This window comes from Thamnophis elegans, chromosome 2, assembly GCF_009769535.1.
Source record: "Thamnophis elegans isolate rThaEle1 chromosome 2, rThaEle1.pri, whole genome shotgun sequence".
Lineage (NCBI taxonomy): Eukaryota > Metazoa > Chordata > Lepidosauria > Squamata > Colubridae > Thamnophis > Thamnophis elegans.
Window position 1 is genome coordinate 133165154 of NC_045542.1, and position 18709 is coordinate 133183862.

Sequence of the window (18709 nt, forward strand, 5' to 3'; positions counted from 1 at the left end):
GTTTGCAAGCAAATAATCAGTGATTCAATAAGTTCTCAATGCATGGGTTGAGTTTTTATGGGTACATACGGTGATACGGTTTTATGGGTACATACGGTGAGAGCCGAGGTGGCGCGGTGGTTAAATGCAGCACTGCAGGCTACTTCAGCTGACTGCTAGATCAGCAGTTCAGCGGTTCAAAGCTCAGGGCTCAGGGTTGACTCAGCCTTCCATCCTTCCGAGGTGGGTAAAATGAGGACCCGGATTGTTGTTGGGGGCAATATGCTGACTCTGTAAACCGCTTAGAGAGGGCTGAAAGCCCTATGAAGCGGTATATAAGTCTACTGCTATTGCTATTGATACAAAATTATCACAATTCCCTTTTAAGGTAAGCAAAAAGTATTAATAATAAGGCAAAGAAATTAAAGACAGTTCATAACAAAATGAACTATAGTTAAATCTAGTTTATAACAATACTTCCCAGTGTTCATACAATGCTTTCTATATTGCCTTTTGTTCTTTAAACTTCTCATCTTTTGTTCTGAAGATCTCTTCAATTCCATCTAACCACAAAATTCTTGATATTTGTTCTGCTGACTCATTCATTCCTCCATATATTTATTTTGCAATTCTTCCAAAAGAGGATACTGTGTGGCACATATTTGGCATACATTGTCTCAGTGGCATAAATCCTATTGATGAAAGAAAGAAATTAACTATCTTTAATGAACTTAATGTAATCATACTGGACCAATTAATTCTGGACTGGGAACTAGATACGATAGCTTGTGTCATATAAAAATAATATAGAGATTGCAGGAGCATATTAGTGCAATTTAAAACTGCAAATGGGCAGTGACTCCCCTCCCTCTCAAAAATCAAACAATTAAAGATTTTAGTTGAATGTAGGCTGTATTGCTTCTTTTAATCCATTTAAATTAGGATTTTAAAATTCTCAGATGTTTTACTACATAGCTAGAAAATTTCTTCACTAAGCAATTATGCTGCCATAATTACTGAAGCAATAGATGGGCTCCATTAGTGATATATCCCCTTAACAATACTGTACTGTAGTTGTATAATGTTGCAAAAACTCCATGTGTCACTAGCAATACTGGAGGAGTATTTTCAATTTTGCATTTTGATTACAATCCAATTTCAGTGATTCATCAAAACAGCTAAAGGCGTCTCAGAATTCTACAAGTTCCTGAATCAGAAACAATTTCAACTAGATGGGACAGAAGATTTTCTGGATATGTTTCACTAGAGAAACACACAATCCAGGAATGAAGAAGACATCACTAGAAGAGTTTTGAATGAAAGCACACAAACAACATCCAAAGAGAACACTCAGGTCTTTCCTTCAACATACATTTTGTGAAAGAATAATTGTATTCACTACAATTAATAACAGATACTGAAATACAGTTGTTTCAATCACTGTCTTAATATTATTTCAGACATGGATAATATCGTCACATGTATTTAAGTCTCCTTAAGATTTATAATTTGTGTATTTTAACACATTGGTCCAAGATTGGGAAAACCCAGAGTGATTTGGGCAAATCATATCAGGCCTTCTTCCTACCTTGCAAGATTATTTGCTACTGTGAATAAAGGAAAATCCCAATACAAGCCACTTTGAGCTGCTGAAGAAAATGTGGGATAACAATATTTAAAAAGTGAAGATGTCGTGCTGGTGACTAGTGTATACATCGAGGGCATTCTTGGCAAGAATAAATTCTTTTTTCCTTCTTATAGGATAGGATGTTCCTCAACTTCTCCATCGAATCAGGCTGATTCTCTGTTAATCTTCGTTCCCTGCCAAAACTAGCCTGCATCTATCATAAGCATGACTTGGATGACTGGGAATCTCTACAGACACTTAAGTTGCATCTAGTTCCCTTCTCTTGTTCCCACCTGCTGCTTAATGAAAATATGACCTATTTCAATATTCATTCCTCCCGTTTTAGAAAGTGTCTCTGTTTTTTTGCGGGGGGGGGGAGTTGGTCTTCAAGAATATTAAAGTTCGAGACATGCTGCTTTAAGATTCTCAAGGGCATGGGCATCCTCCGAGATCACGTGAACGTGGGAAAGCGCCTCCGTTCACATCCCAGAGAGCTGTGACCGTTTCCAAGGAGAGGTCCCCGTGAGAGACCCACAGCCTGCGTGGATGCCGATCCTCCCGGCTAAAACAGCCTCGGACTACCCGGCGCGGCACTCTTGCCCTCGCAATCCCCCCGGGGACGCAAGGCCGGCGGAGAAGCCTCAGCCCTCCTCAGTCTCCCCAGCAGCGCGGCTTAGTTTCCGGAGGGCCGAGCCACCCCACGCTGGCTCCTCCTTCCCCAGCTGCCATCGGGGCTCTTTGCCTGTCTGCCGGCCTGCCTGCCTGCCTTCTTTCCTCGCGGAGGAAGGAAGGTCCGGGCCGCGGTCGGAGAAGCTCTCTGGTCCCTTCGCTCGCGCTGTGCACTTTTCCCATCCGCGATCGGGGTTGGAGAGTTTTGGCGCGTCCCGATGTAAGTGTGACACTCCCGGGACGGGCGCTTGGGATCTTCCCGCCTTTCATCTGCGGGGGTTCTTCTTCTGGGGGTCCCACCCGTCCCCTCGGGCATTTGCAGCGGGGGAGGGGGGCTTTCGCTCCATGCCAGCCTCGTGGAAGAGAACAAGGACTCTCTTATTGGGCTCTTATCCTTTCTAAAATGAGGTTGGTAGGAAATCCCATTCATCTCAAGGTCCAGATAAGATAGCTCTCTCCCAGGTCAATCGTTTCCCTAAAGAGCATGGCTGATTTCAGGGATTGAGATTTTTATGCCTTCTGTTACCAGAAAATGCCTTCCTGGACAAATTTTCGTGGTGTTTTTTCTTGCTCTCTTTTAAATATTCCCAGAAAACTCATCTGCCCTGTGAAACTGTTATCACCACCGTTTTCATTATCACAATCCTCCCAAACTAGTGCCCCAAATATCTTGGATTACAGACTTCCCTTTTCACCCATCAGGATCTGTCCTAGGAATGATAACTAAAGATCTATATGTGGGCTTTTGTATACTCAGGCTTCCATTGTCCCCTTCCTCTGTTGTCTTTGGAAACTTGGCTCTAGTTTATGGAAACCTCTCTCCTTCCTCTCTAATTCTGCAGGGCTAACTTTTGAATGGTGTATTGCTGATTTACTCCTGTGCATTGTTGTGCATTGTTCCTTGTGCCATAATCTGAATTTACATTTTAGAATTTGATACTGGAGGGTGGGAAATAAAGTGAGATAAATTTCAGGTGAACAGAACAATATAAGATGGTTTCAGCTATATGTGGTTAAATTTGGGTCACTAACTATGCCAGAATTTGGGAACTGCAAGAATATAGCAAAGGCTTCAAAATAACTTTAGAATAAGTCAAAAGAGATAGCTGTAGACCTGAGGAACATTGAGGAAGAAAGCAGACAGCTTCTGTTTACCGAATAATACCATCTTGGAGATGAAATAAATGTTCCACTGAGAGAAAAACAGTCTGCGGCAAGGTTCAGAATACGGTTGGTTTGGTTTTGTACAATTTGTGAACTCAGCTTTTTTGGTTTATGATACAGGATTTGGGGACGAATCCCTCTAATTCACTGAATGGATGATTAAGTAAACCACAATTTTGGCTCCCTAGCTTTGGATCTGACACCAGAGAAAAGTAACCGGCCACTTTCTAGGCAGTGGGTGAAGCAGTGTATGGACCTAAAAAAGATAGAAAGGTATGAAAGTGCTCATTAGATTCAAGTCTGTTTTCTTTTTTTCATATTTCACATCTTGTATAATTTCTCCTTTTATTTCTAACTCCTTTCCAGATTTTGAATAACACTTCTTAACCAGAAAGGGCATAGAGGTAATGGGGATGGATGGATGGCTGTTTCTCTGCCTAAATTAAGAACACAGAAATGCTGATGGTTGGCTTGGTTTCCTGTCCCATTCCACTTCTCTCCCTGCAAACACTCTTCTCTAAGAAGAGAAAAAAACAAAAAAGATAGAATTAGAATTTTAAATGGTCAGTTTGAAATACAGGGTCAACATTTGAATACCTGGAGGCTGATTGAATTTCGTGCCTTAAAAAAGTGAAAAATGGTAATTGTCTTGCATATTTTATATTATACTAGGAAATAGAAACCAGTTGTTAAATTTCTTGGATTTACAAGGCAAATCAAGTTTGGCTACATCTAGATGAGTTTTTGTTGGTTGAGTTTACACAACGTGTCAAGCCCAAGCCAAATAAATAACTTCATTATATACTATGATGTGACCTCTATGAAGTATATTGGACTATAGTATTTATTCAATAATTATAATTGTATAATTACAGTAAACCCTGAGCTTAATAGACTAAGATAAGGCTTCTTTATAAGGGCAGACTGTTAATTGTTTATTTATGCAATCAAATAAAATAATTTTGTACCAATATTTTAATGTATGTATTTTGTAAATATTTAAAATACTAGATAAGATTTTGTGCATGAACAAAACCATATTAGTTTTGTAATTAACATTTAATAAATGAACATTTACTATATTAATATTGCTTAACACATAAGAAGTATTTTGAATATTTAGAAGTACAGATAGTCCTTGATTTACCGCTTTAATTGCGCCCAGAATTATAGTTCTAAGTTGTGCGGGACTGATTTTATGACCACCTTTGAGATAGTTGTTAAGTATATCACTGGTTGTTAAATGAACACCATGGTTGTTAAACAATTCCATTGCTGCAGTTTTCCCCCCGGAAACAGGAAATAAACACTGGTTTCTGGCAAAAAAATAAAGTGGTCATGTGAATGTGGGATTTTGCAGACAGACATAAATACAGGCTGGTTGCTGAATCCTTAAAATGTGGTTGTGGGGGCCCCTGGTCAAGGGACCTTCAAATCCAAGTTGTAAGTATTCTTGGGAGGGGGGGGCGCGTGTTCCATTGGAACTTCGAAAGGTTAATAAACATCCAATCATAATTGCATAAATACAGGGAGCCCTTGAGTTACAATCATTTAGTAACCATTCAAAGTTAATTAGCACTGAAAAGAGTGACTTATGATCTGTTTTCACACTCATATTCATTGTAGCATCCTATGGTGACATAAACAAAATTCTGGCAACTGGCGGATATTTATCATAATTGCATTGCCTTGGGGTCATGTGATCACTATTTACAACCTTCCCAGCTGGCTTCTGGCAATGTCAATGGGGGAAAGCCAGATTTATTTAATGACCAAATGTTTCACTAAAGAACTGGAATGATTCACAGCTATGGGGAAAAGGTCACTAAAATGGGGCAAACTCACTTAACAACTGCTTTGTTTAAACAATGAAAATTTTGGGTTCAATGGTAATCATAGGTTGAGGTCTACTTGTGTACTGCACACTTTATATATTAGTGCATACATCAATTAAATGATTTTCATTCCTTTTGTTCCCTTTCATAATCCAGCATTTAGTTTAGTGCACTCATCAAATCCATCTGTTTATTTTGGCTGTCATATACTTTTTTCCTCATCCAGTGGGTTAGTGTTAAGGTTATTGACAGTTACCTCTAAAAGTTTATGTAGTCATACTATAATCACAACCTAGGTATTATATTAATTAATTATGTCTGCTGTAGGCAAACAGCTTTTGTACATCAAATTTTCATGCTAGCAGTGAGGAAAAACAAAAAGGCAAGAGCTAATTTTATTACACAATTTTTTTCTCCATATTACTAATACCAGTCTATTGGAGTTGGGTGACATATAAATTCAAATAAACAAAATCTTTTTTAAAAATAGGAGAGTTAGGAGCTGACGACACAATGTGCGATCTTGGAACTCCAAGATTGCAGTTGATACTTTTGCCTCTGGACGGTCCTTTTGGACCTAAACCATCCCGAAGAGATGGTGACAGGGAAAAGTATGTCCTGCTGATCTCAGGGGCACTGCAAAGTCTCTGATTGATCCAAGAGAATCTCTTTTTGCTGGCGACAGAAGCGCAGCCATTGAAGCTGCTGAAGTTCGGACAGCTCCAGAATGGGAGGAAAACGGAAAGAGAAAGTGTGTCCATCTGTTGAGGAAATCTTATTATTATAAAAGAGACTACCCCCCCCAAATTAAAGCTAAATTAAATTTGAAAACAGAAGAGAGTAAGCGGTGAAATTAAGCTACATTAGATAGTGTGTTATCCTTTTTTTTAAATTTTCTTTTACGGGTGGAACTTTTGCAAATGTTTCCTATTTAAATTGAACGGGTTGGTTTTTCTTCTTCTACTTTTTATATTCTTTTTTTTTATACCTATGGATTAAAATCTTTTTCCTTATTTTTATAATGCTGGAATGGGTGGGATTTTTTTTGCTCCATTTAAGAATTTTGTTTTCTTTAAGCCCAGAATATAAAGAAGATATAAAAGGAATACAAAGAGGGCTGTAATAACAGAGGGAAAGGAAGTAACACTGCCACTTGGAGGCTGGAGGCTTGGAAGGCTTGGAAATACTGCCTTTTCTTTTTTCTCTTTGATCATTTGACTTTGGATTTCAAAGTTCTTCAGCTTGTTTACAGAGAGTGATGGGTTGTTTATACAGGTGCTCTTGGGGAGCTTGATTGGCAGCTGGAGTGGAGTGAAAACAAAACCTTGTCTTGAAAGATTATAAACGAACTTGCTTTAAATTTAATAAAAAGTTTTGAATGCCAGAGTGGCAGTGTTTACAAGTTGGAAGAATGGTGCAACGTGAAAAAGAAACCTTAACATTGCAAAAGATTATGTTTGAAATTCAAAAATTATTAGAAGTAACAGAGAAAATTGAGAAGAGATTGGAGAACATAGATCGCAGAACAGTAAAATTTGATGGAAAAAGTGAGGATGTTAGCAAATGAAGAAAGTGGAGGTCAGAGTTCAAAAAACTGAAGGAAAAATAAACAGAGACAAGAAAATTGTTGATACTGACAGTGAACTGAGCGTGGTTGGAAATGGAAAGAGTGGAATATGGAAAGGGGAGATAGAAGGATTGGAGCTCTACCCCAGATTTCAAAGTATAGAAGAAGAAAAGAGAGAAGAATTGATGGAACTAAGAAGAGAAATCTTGTCAGAAGCACTAGTGATAACCGAAGAGAAGCTGATCAAAGAAGCAGATGTAGGGTTTCGAGCTTATACAAGATATGCAATAAGCAATAAGTTGCGAAGAGAAGCCCATACAAAACTTACTTAGGAAATAACCAGAATACTAATGCCACAAATGGCAAAAGACGTAAAACTGCACTATTACTGGAAAGACACAGATTGATGTAATGAAAGCTTATAATAAAAAATTAAGTCAAATTTAGTTAAATTTAGAGCATTATGTATAAAATGAAGTGATAATGGATATAGTTAAATAAATGATTGATAATGATAATAATGCATATATATGTATTGGTTTGATAAGAGGAAATTTGATATAAATTGCAAATGGTGACTATGAAAGGAGGTTTAGAAATTGTTATTAAATATAACCAATTTTTATTTAGAACATGTTATAAAGATGTAATGTTACTGGATGATATTGGGAAGAGCTAATGGAATGCCATTATGTGGTTTTGCTTTAAATCTGGAATATTTTATATAAAAAAATATTGCTAAAAGGATGTAAAAACAATAGTCAAATGAAGGTTGAGGTATGATGATAGTAATATATATAAATATATTTGATTTAAAATATATGATTTGATATGAATTGTAGGTGATGACTGTGGAAGGGATGCATGGAAGTTTTTGTAACCAATCGACACACTTTCTACAATTTGTAATGGAAGATGGTTTTGTGTTTTTTTATGTGTGTGTTTTGTCTGTTTGTGTTTATTCAAAAATATTTTTTTTAATAAAAAAATCTTTAAAAATAATAATAATACAAAGTTAGTAAAACCACCTAAAAGATACAGACATGTGTATTCATGAAAATAATTCCAGATACTGTTTTGTGTGAAATTTGTATCAGATCTGATCCCTCCTCATGTCTTAAAGAAACTTCTTGCAATAGAGTTTCTCCCTTCCTTAACTATAAGGCTAAATGTAAAAGTTTTTTTAAGGCACATGTACAGCCCTTTTTTCAGAGAAACAAGATAGTCATTTTATGAAATTTAATATAGTGTCTTATCAGATGTTTCTGCATTATGTTTATTTTGCTTTCCATTCTTTTTTAGAAGCAGAGAAAATAGAACTCTTGGGAAACCTACATAGTTTCTCCTGTCTGATTCCCAAGAATCTCTTGGGGATGACAGCTTTCTCTTACTCATTACTTTAGAATCTATAATATTAATAGTATGCCAGTGTCAAGAATTTTTCTGCTGTCAGGGAATATAGCTGCACGAGTTTAAAAATAAATGTTTAAGGACTGGTGAATTATTATTCTACAGCCCATAAATCTTTGGTGTGTTTACTTTAGGTTTTTCTCATTGCCATGTTAATACTGCTTACGTTGGGAGCTCTATTTCCAAAAATAGTGGCCACGGGACCAGATGAACATCTTCACAATGGCAGCAACATTTTGCAAGAGCCAAGGTATCCTTATGAAAGCATCATGTTGCCAGAAGAACATGTCCCATATTTTTTACACAATAATCCAGGCATTGCCATTGCTTGCAGGCAGGATCCTTTTTGCCCTTATAAAGTAAGTATTCCTTTTCCTAACCCAATGGAGACTTGTTTCAGTCTTAGAATAGTATTAGATGAATTCCAATCAGTTTTTAGCTTTGGTGGTAGAATCATTGCTACTGAAGATACTAGACCAGGGATGTCAACTTGATTTCATTGAGGGCTGCATCAGGGTTGTGTTTTACCTCGGGGGGGGGAGGGGCAGGGGGCAATGGCCAGCTCAACATCACCTCTCTCTTGGCCTTCCAGAACCATGTAAAAAAGCTGTTTTTTTGTCTGAAAAGTGAGGTTGGAACTTGGGAAATAACACATTGGAGGAAAAACACATTGTAAAAAAGCTCTTAAGACTTTAGAAAGAGTGCAGAGAAGAGCAACAAAGATGATTAGGGGACTGGATACTAAAACATGAAGAACGGTTGCAGGAATTGGATATGTTTAGTTTAATGAAAAGAAGGACTAGGGGAGACATGATAGCAGTGTTCCAATATCTCAGAGGTTGCCACAAAGAAGAGGGAGTCAAACTATTATTTAAAGTACCTGAGGGTAGAACAAGAAGCAATGGAAGAAAATTATTCAAGAACAGAAGCAACTTAGAAATGAGGAGAAATTTCCTGATAGTTAGAACAATTAGTCAGTGGAACAACTTGCCTCCGGAAGTTGTAAAAGCCCCAACAGATGTTGGATAGCCATTTGTCTGAAACAGTATAGGGTTATATTGTATTGTATTATAAGAGGTTGGAGTTACCAATTTTTTGCTTTTTTCTTTGTTTTGTTGTGTTTTGTTTTATTGCTATTGCAAACCTGCCAGAATTTTATTTTGTAAAATGAATGGCCATCTTATATGTTGATATAACATAATGGTGTATAATGTATGGCTGGTGACACTGAGTAATATGTTTACTCTGTTATGTCTGTTTATTTACTTATGTGTTAGAACGCACTTCCCTGACCTTCAGATTACAACATCCAGTATGTCCAGTTAGAATGGATTTATAAGATAGTTTGGAAGGCTGTATTAGAGTGATGTTTCTTTCCTTTGTAGTCTGCTGGGTATAAATTTAGAATATGATACATTCGTAGTGTTTTGCAAGCAATGAATATAAAACATATGAAGTTCTGATTTTTTATTTTTGTTTTGAACCCCTCCCCCCCCGAGGTTTTTTAAAATGTTTAATCACATTGTTCAAAAGCCGAAATCGACCCTCTTCATTGCACGATTGAATAAGTTAACTTTGATTGCATCATTTTAATGGCAATTCTGTATTGACAGAAACATTTGAAGAAATTGAAAGCTTGTTGGGGTTATGAGAAATCCTGCAAGCCAGAAAACAGGTTTGGATATCCAACTTGTGATTATGCTGAAATTGGATGGTAAGTGTGAAGCAAAATGGATGAAATAAAATTTCATATGGAATTCAGTGCTTAGATATTATGTACCTACTCAACACCTGAACACCTAACACGAGTATTGCAAAATGGCTACTATTGGGTGCTTGTGCATTCACATAATGTCTGCACAGGATGCCCTATATTGATATGGATGCTTTAGAAACTTCTCTCACTTTTTTTTAAAAAAAAAGTGAGATTCTTGATTTTTGGAAAAAAAAAAACATTTGAATTAGAAAGTTCCACTTTGGCTAAGATTTGTAATGTGAAGATCTCTGACTGCAAGGATACTGCAGAGGTTTAGCAGCATGGAATCTTAAATTAATTGGATTTGAAAGGAATTGTTGGATGACTGTTTGTGTGTATTTGCAAAACTTTTATACAGAAAAATGAAGCTAGCAGAATGTTCATGGAACAACAAACTTTTTAAAAGCACAAGTAGTTGGGGAAAGACTACAGGAAAACACTCTCCCCTTTCCACCAGAGTATTGAAATATTCAGGCCAGAAAACCTGAATTACAGATGATCCTCAACTTACAACCACCGTTGAAAATTTCAGTTGCTAAGTGACATGGAGAGTTTTGCGAACGCAGTTGTTAAGCAAATCCCTGCAGTTATTAAATTAGTAACACAGTGGTTAAGTGAATCTGGCTTCCCCATTGATTTTGCTTCTCAGAAGGTTGTCAATCCTGAAGCTGACCTGATCAAGGTTGCAAAAGGTGATCACATGATCCTTGGACCGATCATAAATACATGCCGATGGCCAAGCATCCAAATTTTGTAACCATGGAGATGTTTTGACAGTCATAAGTGTGGAAAAATGGTCATAAGTCCCTTTTTTTCAATGCTGTTGTAACTTTGAATGGCTGTAAGTCGAGGACTATCTGTAGCTGGGAATGAAAACTTATCACTTTGCTGCCAAGAAATGGGTAATGAAGAAATGAGTATGACTATAGAAGACTAGAAACCATTAAAATGATAAAAAAGACAGACAGGATAATGGCAAGGAAAGTAGAACTTGGCCATTTTATCTCAGTCCCTTCTTTGGTTTGTTTATTGCATCATTTCTGTTCTTCAGAAAAACTCTTGGATATAAAAAGACAGAGGAAGCTTCATTTTATGAATAGATCATTTCCTCAGCCACATGAACAAATTGTTTTTAAAAGTTCCCATGAAGGGAAGTGAGGCCAGTCCAAACAAATCCAGGAAGTGGGACCAGTCCACTGATTTAAGTGGCAGAATTAGGATTGTGCTCGGGGCAGCAGTATGCCCACGAACATGCATGCAAGCTAGTATCTTCCACTTGTTAAGTTAGAGAAGGATCTTATTTTGCTTGAAACCTTTAGAAAATTAAATTGCGGAGGGAGAATTGATAGCAATGTTCCGATATCTCAGGGGCTGCCATAAAGAAGAGGGAGTCAAACTATTCTCCTAAGCACCTGAGGGCAGGACAAGAAGCAATGGAAAGAAATTATTCAAGGAGAGAAGCAGCCTTGAACTAAGGAGAAATTTCCTGACAGAACAATTACCATATTTTTCAGAGTATAAGATGCACTTTTTCCCCTCAAAAAAGAAGATGAAAACCTGGGTGTGTCTTATACACTGAATACAGCATTGTTTGCTTCCTGAAACTCTGCCCCTTCACCAAAATGGCTGTGCATAGCCTTTAGGAGACTTTCAGATTGCTTGGGGATGGGGAGGGCAAAAATGATTGAAAAACGGGCCATTTTTTGTTCGTTTTTGGCCCCCCCCCCACCCCCAGGAGCACTCTACAAGCCACCTAAAGGCTATTCATGCCCTTTTTTTGAAAAAAAAAATGGGCCGTTTTGGGGAGGTCTGCAGAGTGCAATAACTTTTTTTAAAAAATTGCCTCTTCAAAATTTTGGTGCATCTTATACTCCGGTGCATCTTATACTCCGAAAAATATGGTAATCAGTGGAACAACTTGCCTCCAGAAGTTGTGAATGCTCCAAAACTGGAAGTTTTTAAGAAGTTGTTGGACAACCACTTGTCTGAAGTAGTGGAAGGGTTTCCTGGCTAAGCAGGGGGTTGGACTAGAAGACCTCCAAGGTCCCTTCCTACTCTGTTATTCTAGTTTATTGTCCCCATAGAGAATGTTAAGAGCTTTATAAGTGCCCTGCAGTGTTCTAACAAGTGAAGACTGAAAGTCAGGCCATCTCATGGGCATGGCACTAGGCATACACATACACAAAATTCACCAATGTGGGATCACAGCTCTATAGATTATGTATTTGGTAGTTTCTAGAAGTAAATCCTTTACCTCTGAAGAAGTCTGAGGCATTTCAGGATCTTCCAATCCTGAAGGAGAAAATCTTCTATTCAGACCACCTCAAATAGATTCAGATGATTTACTTCTATAAACAACTGAATTCTCTCTTTCTTCACTGGGATATCATGGATGGAATTGAGGAGATTCATCGCAGTTCAGAACAAAAAGAAATATTTCAGATGGCAATGGGATTCTTTGTTCTTGGATCATTTTCCTTTTAACAATATTCCTTAACATAGCCCAATATGTTTCTGGTTTTATGAGAATTGTAATCCACTCTGGATGAGAGTTGGAAGAAATTGTATCTGCCACCTTTCTCTATTTTTTAACCTTTTGTATTTCCCTTGGATCTGTTCCAGAACGGGAAGGAAAACAGCAAAGGCGAATATTTTTGCTCTTGGATAATGTTAGATACATTCCCATGATCTGTAGCTAAAAAAATCTTCATACTTTTCAACAAAAATCATTCTATTTAAATTGCCCATTTACTGCTTCCCTTAGGTCAACTCCAATACTAAACATTCTCATGTTTATTTATTTTTAATATTCAATGATAAACATGCATTCCAAAATGTGAGAAGGATAGTCATTGTTTGGGGGGTAGCTTTTAAACCTTCTGATTTTTTCTACAAATATATATTAGAGAGGTAAAGCAACTATTGTATATTAAGGGTCTAATTTATAAAATAGAATAATTTAGCAATCTGAAATCCATACCATTTAATCTCTAGTAAAAAATGTTGGCCAGAAAAGACTCTAATATTGGGAAAGAGGGAAGAAAAGAGAAGATGATGACAAGCAGCAGGGTGGACAGACTGAGTTACACTAGAGAGACATGGTAGCAGTGTTCCAATATTTGAGACGCTGCCACAGAGAGGAAGAGATCAAGTTATTTTCCAAAGCACCTGAAGGCCAGACAAGGAATAATGGATGGACACTAAACAAGGAGAGATTCAACCTAGAAATAAGGAGATTTTATGACAGTGAGAGCAATCAACTAGTGGAACAGCTTGAGTTGTGGGAGCTTCATCACTGGATACTTTCAAGAAGAGACTGGACTGCCATCTGTCAGAAATGGTATAGCAGGGTCTCCTGCTTGGGTGGGGGTTGGACTACATTACCTACAAGGTCCCTTCCAACTCTGCTAATCTATTTGGTGATAAGTCACATTATAAGACTAGAAAGGTCAAATTAGGGATAGATCGTCAAAGAGAAGATCTATCTGTGTGGTTGCTTGGAGTCAGAAACAACTTGATGTCACATAATCAGTCAAATAACTGGCCGTCATTGTCTTGATTTGGCAGCTGAGCAAACTTGAACTTCTGTAATATCAATCTAGAATCCTGAGGTTGTAAGTCAAGAAACACCACAAAAGAAAAAAAAACATACAGAAACTATATATTAATTGCCACATGTTTGTGTGCAGGTAGCCACCGTGATGTTATCCTTTTCTTAAGGGTTTGTTTACTTTTTTGCTTTAATCGAAGTATCCATAAGTGTTATTTTTTTCTGTGTAGAGGGAGAACAGTTGAACACAATGTCCTTTTTATTGCTTTACTAATTTGGGGCATTGTTTATAACAGGGATGTCAAACTCAATTTCATTGAGGGTTGTGTTTGACCTTGCCAGGGTGGGTGTAGCCAGCTCAACATCACTCATGTTGGGGGCGCCTGTGATGGCCTGAGCGCTCTGCCAGGGAAAATGGGCTCCCGAGCTCCATTTTTGACTGCCATGGCCTCTTGCAACCCTCTGCCAGTGAAAATGGATCTCGGGAGGATTGCATGTGGCCCTCCTGAGCTCTGTTTTCGCTGGCAGAAGCAGTATGGGTCAATCCACTGTTTTCAGGGTGGCCCTGTGGGCCAGATCTAAGTACCCCATGGGCCGGATCTGGGCCCTGGGCCTTGAGTTTGACACCCCTGGTTTATAAGATTATGCAGTAGAACCTAGCAGTCTGTAGCCTGAAGTTTTGCTGTAGTTCACTTTTCTCAAAGAGATTCCTTTTGTTTGTTTTGTATGCCAGGGCTAATACCATTGAGCAGGCCCAGGATATTTTCTGGAAGCAAGCTGATTTTGGTTATGTTAAAGAAAAGGTGAAAGATGTGAAGACTCATTGCAAGCCTAAGAATGCGGTAGGCCTAATTATTTTTATTTCAATATATCAATTGAATGGTATAAAATTCCCCAGATTTCTAATTTGGGATGAAAAAGAGCTAATCAGATTTTAAAACTGAAAGCATTCATTTAAAAAAAAAGCTATATGAACTCTGGGAGTTAATATTCAAAATATAAAATGAATTCATCGTCCAATGGGATAGTATAAGAACCTTGCTTCTTGAGTCTTGGTGGAATAACCAAATCTTCACTAACTTTCTAAAACGTGTGTGTTTGTGTGTTTCAAAAATCGTGTGTGTGTGTGTGTGTGTGTGCGCGCGCGCTTATCTCAGCTACTGAGAAGTCGTATATCCACAGCCCAAGAAGGGACAATGTCTAATCAAGTGATTATGGAATCCTTTCATCTAGAGCAGTGTTTCTCAACCTTGGCAACCTGAAGATGTGCGGACTTCAACTCCCAGAATTCCCCACCCACCACAGTAAAGTTCACACATGTTCAAGTTGCCCAGGTTGAGAAACACTGATCCAGATTGGAATAGTTGTGCAGTTAGGTAATTCTCCATGTACAACTGTTTATGTAATGATGGTTCAGGATTATGGCAGACTCAGAAAAAGTGACATATGACCGACACTGTCACTTAAACTGTCATATCCCCTCCACAGTTCCACAATCACAATTTTGACCTTTGCCAACTGGCTCACATTTTTCACTGGTTGCGGTATCCTGCAGTCCCTTGACTATTATTTGCGAACCTTTTTTGTCAACTTTGCCAAAATATGTCCATCGGAGAAGGTGGATTTACAACCACAGCGATTTGCTTAATAAACGCTATAAAAATTGTCACGGAATCAGGTCCGACTTGACTTACAGCTGCAATGACATATGATGGAAATTCTGGTCGCAGTTGTGGTTGTAAGCTGAGGACTTCCTGCATCCAAGTCTTGAACCCTGAAGCGGTATTTTTAGTTTGCAACCAACATGTTGAATGACAAAGGTTGTGATTTGTGTACAAGATGGAAGTGTGCAAAGGCCATGCAACACTTTGGATTCAAAGACAAAAACGTCTCATTGAATATGTGAGCAGGGAACATTTGCAGTCACTATCACCTCAGCCCCAATGAGTGATCTTTTTAATGTTCAAATCCATTGTGCTCCAGATTTTTGATTTAGTTCAGATTTTCACTTGTCACCCAACTGCATGATAGAAACCTACATATATCTATGTTCTTTTCTTTCAGGGAGATTCTTCACTTGAATGTTCCCGTTACCTTCAGTATTGCAAAGCAGCAAATATATATATTGATTTAAGGCATCCAAAGAGAAACCATGATAGGTTTGTGCCATCTCCGTATGTCATAATTATCCAATAATCCTGTTTAAGGAATTGCATTCTGAGTTTAAGGCACTTAGTCATGCAGCAACATTTTGCTGTTTTTCTTATTTTCTTTCCACTTATTAATAGATCAATATTGGCATACAGAAATCCACAGCGTTTAACAGAGGGTGTTACTGATTTTCATAGCTGTAGAGAAAAGCTTGAAGAATGAATTACTGTAAGAAGCTTAAAGGATCAGAAATAATCTACTGCGTTCCCATGAGGGAACAGATTGTCCTTAGTCACCTTTATCAGTTCAACATCTTATCTGCCACCCTCAACCGCTGCTTCTTATAAGAAATTGCCTTAGATCAGATTAGATTTGTGGGTTATATTTGTAATGTGGTGACCAAAACTGGATGCAGTATTCCAGATGTGGCCTTATTAAAGCTTTATAAAGCAGTACTAATATTTCACTGTTCTAAACTCACTTTGAGCATTGCAAATTTTAAAAGGGCCAAATAAATAAATACTTTTTTTTCCATGTAAGGGTTTTTCTAACTCCCCCTTCTTCAAAAAAACATTCTACTTTGCTAATTGAGGAAGGCTTCTGCTGTAGGGAACTATTGTCAACTTTAAGAGAGAGACTTTCAAGTTGGAAGTACAGAAATAAATCATAAGCTGGAGGTTTTCAGTCACGGCAACCAAGGAGGGATTTTCATACCAGTATTAAGCTTTCCGTTTGCAATAAAATAGTTCCTGTTTATCATCTATTGGAGTTTCTTTGAACCTGTGAAACTTCAGAGCATGACATCTGTATAACTCTTCTTGAGGTATCATAATAAACCAAAGCCTGTGTTGGCTATATCTTCAGTGATACATTTGGAGAGAAAGGAATTGCTCAGGATTGCCTTATGTGTAGAATTCTTGTTATAAAAAAAGAAAAATGTTTTTGTATATTACCATGCTTTTCGGAGTATAAGACACATTTTCTCCTATAAAAGAGGGTGGAAATGTCGGTGTGTCTTATACATCGAATACGGCCATTTTTGGCCTTCCGGAAACCCCATCCTGCACGTCCCATTTTTGCGAAAACCATACCCATTTTTCACAAAAATGGGCCCTACAGAGGGTTTGGGAGGCCTGCAGAGTGCTCCTGGGGCTGGGGCGGGCAAAAACGGGATGCGTGGGGGGATTGGGAGGCCAATAACAGGTTCATTTTCACAAAAATTGGCCTGTTTTTCACAAAAACAGAGTGCACAGAGGGTTTGAGAGACCTGCAGAGTGTTCCTGGGGGCTGGGGAGGGCAAAAACTCTTTTTTGTCTTGTTTTCCTCTTCAAAATCTTGGTGTACCTTATACTCCGCTGCGTCTCCGCTGAGTCGAAAAAATATGTTTTGTTTGCTTCCACTGGGAGGAAAAACCTTTAGAAATGAACAGATTTCTTTCCTTATGATCTCTTTTATGATTCCAGCAGATTTAAAAAAACAGAGCTTTCATGGCTCAACCTAAGGCAAAGCATTTTCTAAATCCTAAATTTAAAAAAATGAGCATTTTTTTTTAGTTTATTTTTTTTTAAATCTTGTTCTCACCTTCTTTCTTTCCTTGGTTAGATTCAATGAAGATTTCTTCAAGAAAGGTCAAATAGGTGGCCACTGCAATATGAATACTGATGCTTTCCTTGCTGAAGGTCAACAAAAGAGTCCTTTGCAATCTTGGTAAGTCTTGTAAGTACATGTTATTTTATTTCTTCACAACATCTTGGCAGAATGGACATCCTGGATGTAATCAACACTGAGCTACATCAATAGCCCTTAGTCTTATATATTGCTTTACAGCACACTCAAAGTGCTTTATAGAGTCGGCATATTTTCCCCAACAATCAGGCTTCTCATTTTACCTACTGTATTTTTCGGAGTATAAGACGCACCGGAGTATAAGATGTAGCAAGATTTTGAAGAGGCAAATTAAAAAAAAAAAGTTTTTGCACTCTGCAGACCTCCCAAAAGCGGCCCGTTTTTCCACGAAAACGGGCCTGTTTTTTGTCCAAAAAAGGGGCATGCATCACCTTTAGGAGGCTTGTAGAGTGCTCCTGGAGGCTGGGGGAGCAAAAACCAGTAAAAAACGGCTTGGACATTTTACAGTATCCTTCCCCTGCCACGCCCAACAAGCCATACCCATCTTGCCACGCCCACCTAGTTATGCCCACAGAACTGTTAGTAAAAAAAATGTGAAACCCACCATTGGTTAAGAAGGTTGGTGTCCTCTGAATCTCATAAAGGAGGCTGTTAAGAGGGCAGGCATTGTATAAAGTAGCAAGTTTCCTTAGTCCTGCAAGATGATCATGTTTAATGAAGGGGACCTGGAGCTACCCTGTTGTAAGTCACCCTTACAACTTTTTTTTTGAAAGCTGATAATTCCTCCTGGCAACTTGCTCATGCTAGACTGTTCTGTGGATCTTGCTAATTGGTCTCAAATTCTATCTGTTATGTAGCTGAAGTCACTAACTATGTCTTTTCTGATATATCTTGAAATTCATGGTAAACACATTTGACATGAGTCTTCCAATTAGCTGGATCTATGAAAGTTGGATAGAGGGAATACTGTCTCTACTTTTCCCAACCCTTAATTTATAGATCAAAGACGCTGTACACGTCTGAATTCAAAGCAGAGCTTAACCTTTTGAAGCCTTATAGAAGAGGTTTCAGTTACAATTAAAAATAATTTTAATTGTCAAATTTGGTAAAAGTTCACCAACAGTAGGAGAAACTGTATGTGGTGTATTGCTTAAAAATCAGCCTGGAATACATTTTTCAAGCCTAATTTAAATCGTGGTAATTAGCAGAGAATAGAGAATAGGGTGTCAAACTCAAGGCCTGTGGGCCAGATCCTGGCCGTGCAATGCTTAGATCTGGCCCACAGGGCTACCCTGGAAACAGAGAGAGACTGGCCCGTGGTGCCTCTGCCTGCAAAAATGGAGCCTGTAGAGGCCACTGCCAGAGGGCTGCAAGA

At 38.2% G+C, this 18709-nt stretch overlaps 1 protein-coding gene across 1 annotated transcript in view; it reads left to right on the forward strand.

Moving 5' to 3' along the window:
* The first annotated feature begins 279 nt into the window (after positions 1-279).
* Positions 280-18709, forward strand: part of EOGT (EGF domain specific O-linked N-acetylglucosamine transferase) — a 34432-nt gene continuing 16002 nt past the window's right edge. Inside the window, exons 1-7 of the mRNA XM_032208496.1 lie at positions 280-2495; positions 3560-3712; positions 8386-8610; positions 9865-9965; positions 14291-14399; positions 15622-15716; positions 17311-17415. Of these exons, the coding sequence (XP_032064387.1) occupies positions 8401-8610; positions 9865-9965; positions 14291-14399; positions 15622-15716; positions 17311-17415 (620 nt within the window). The 5' untranslated portion in view covers positions 280-2495; positions 3560-3712; positions 8386-8400. The remainder of the gene's footprint in view (positions 2496-3559; positions 3713-8385; positions 8611-9864; positions 9966-14290; positions 14400-15621; positions 15717-17310; positions 17416-18709) is intronic.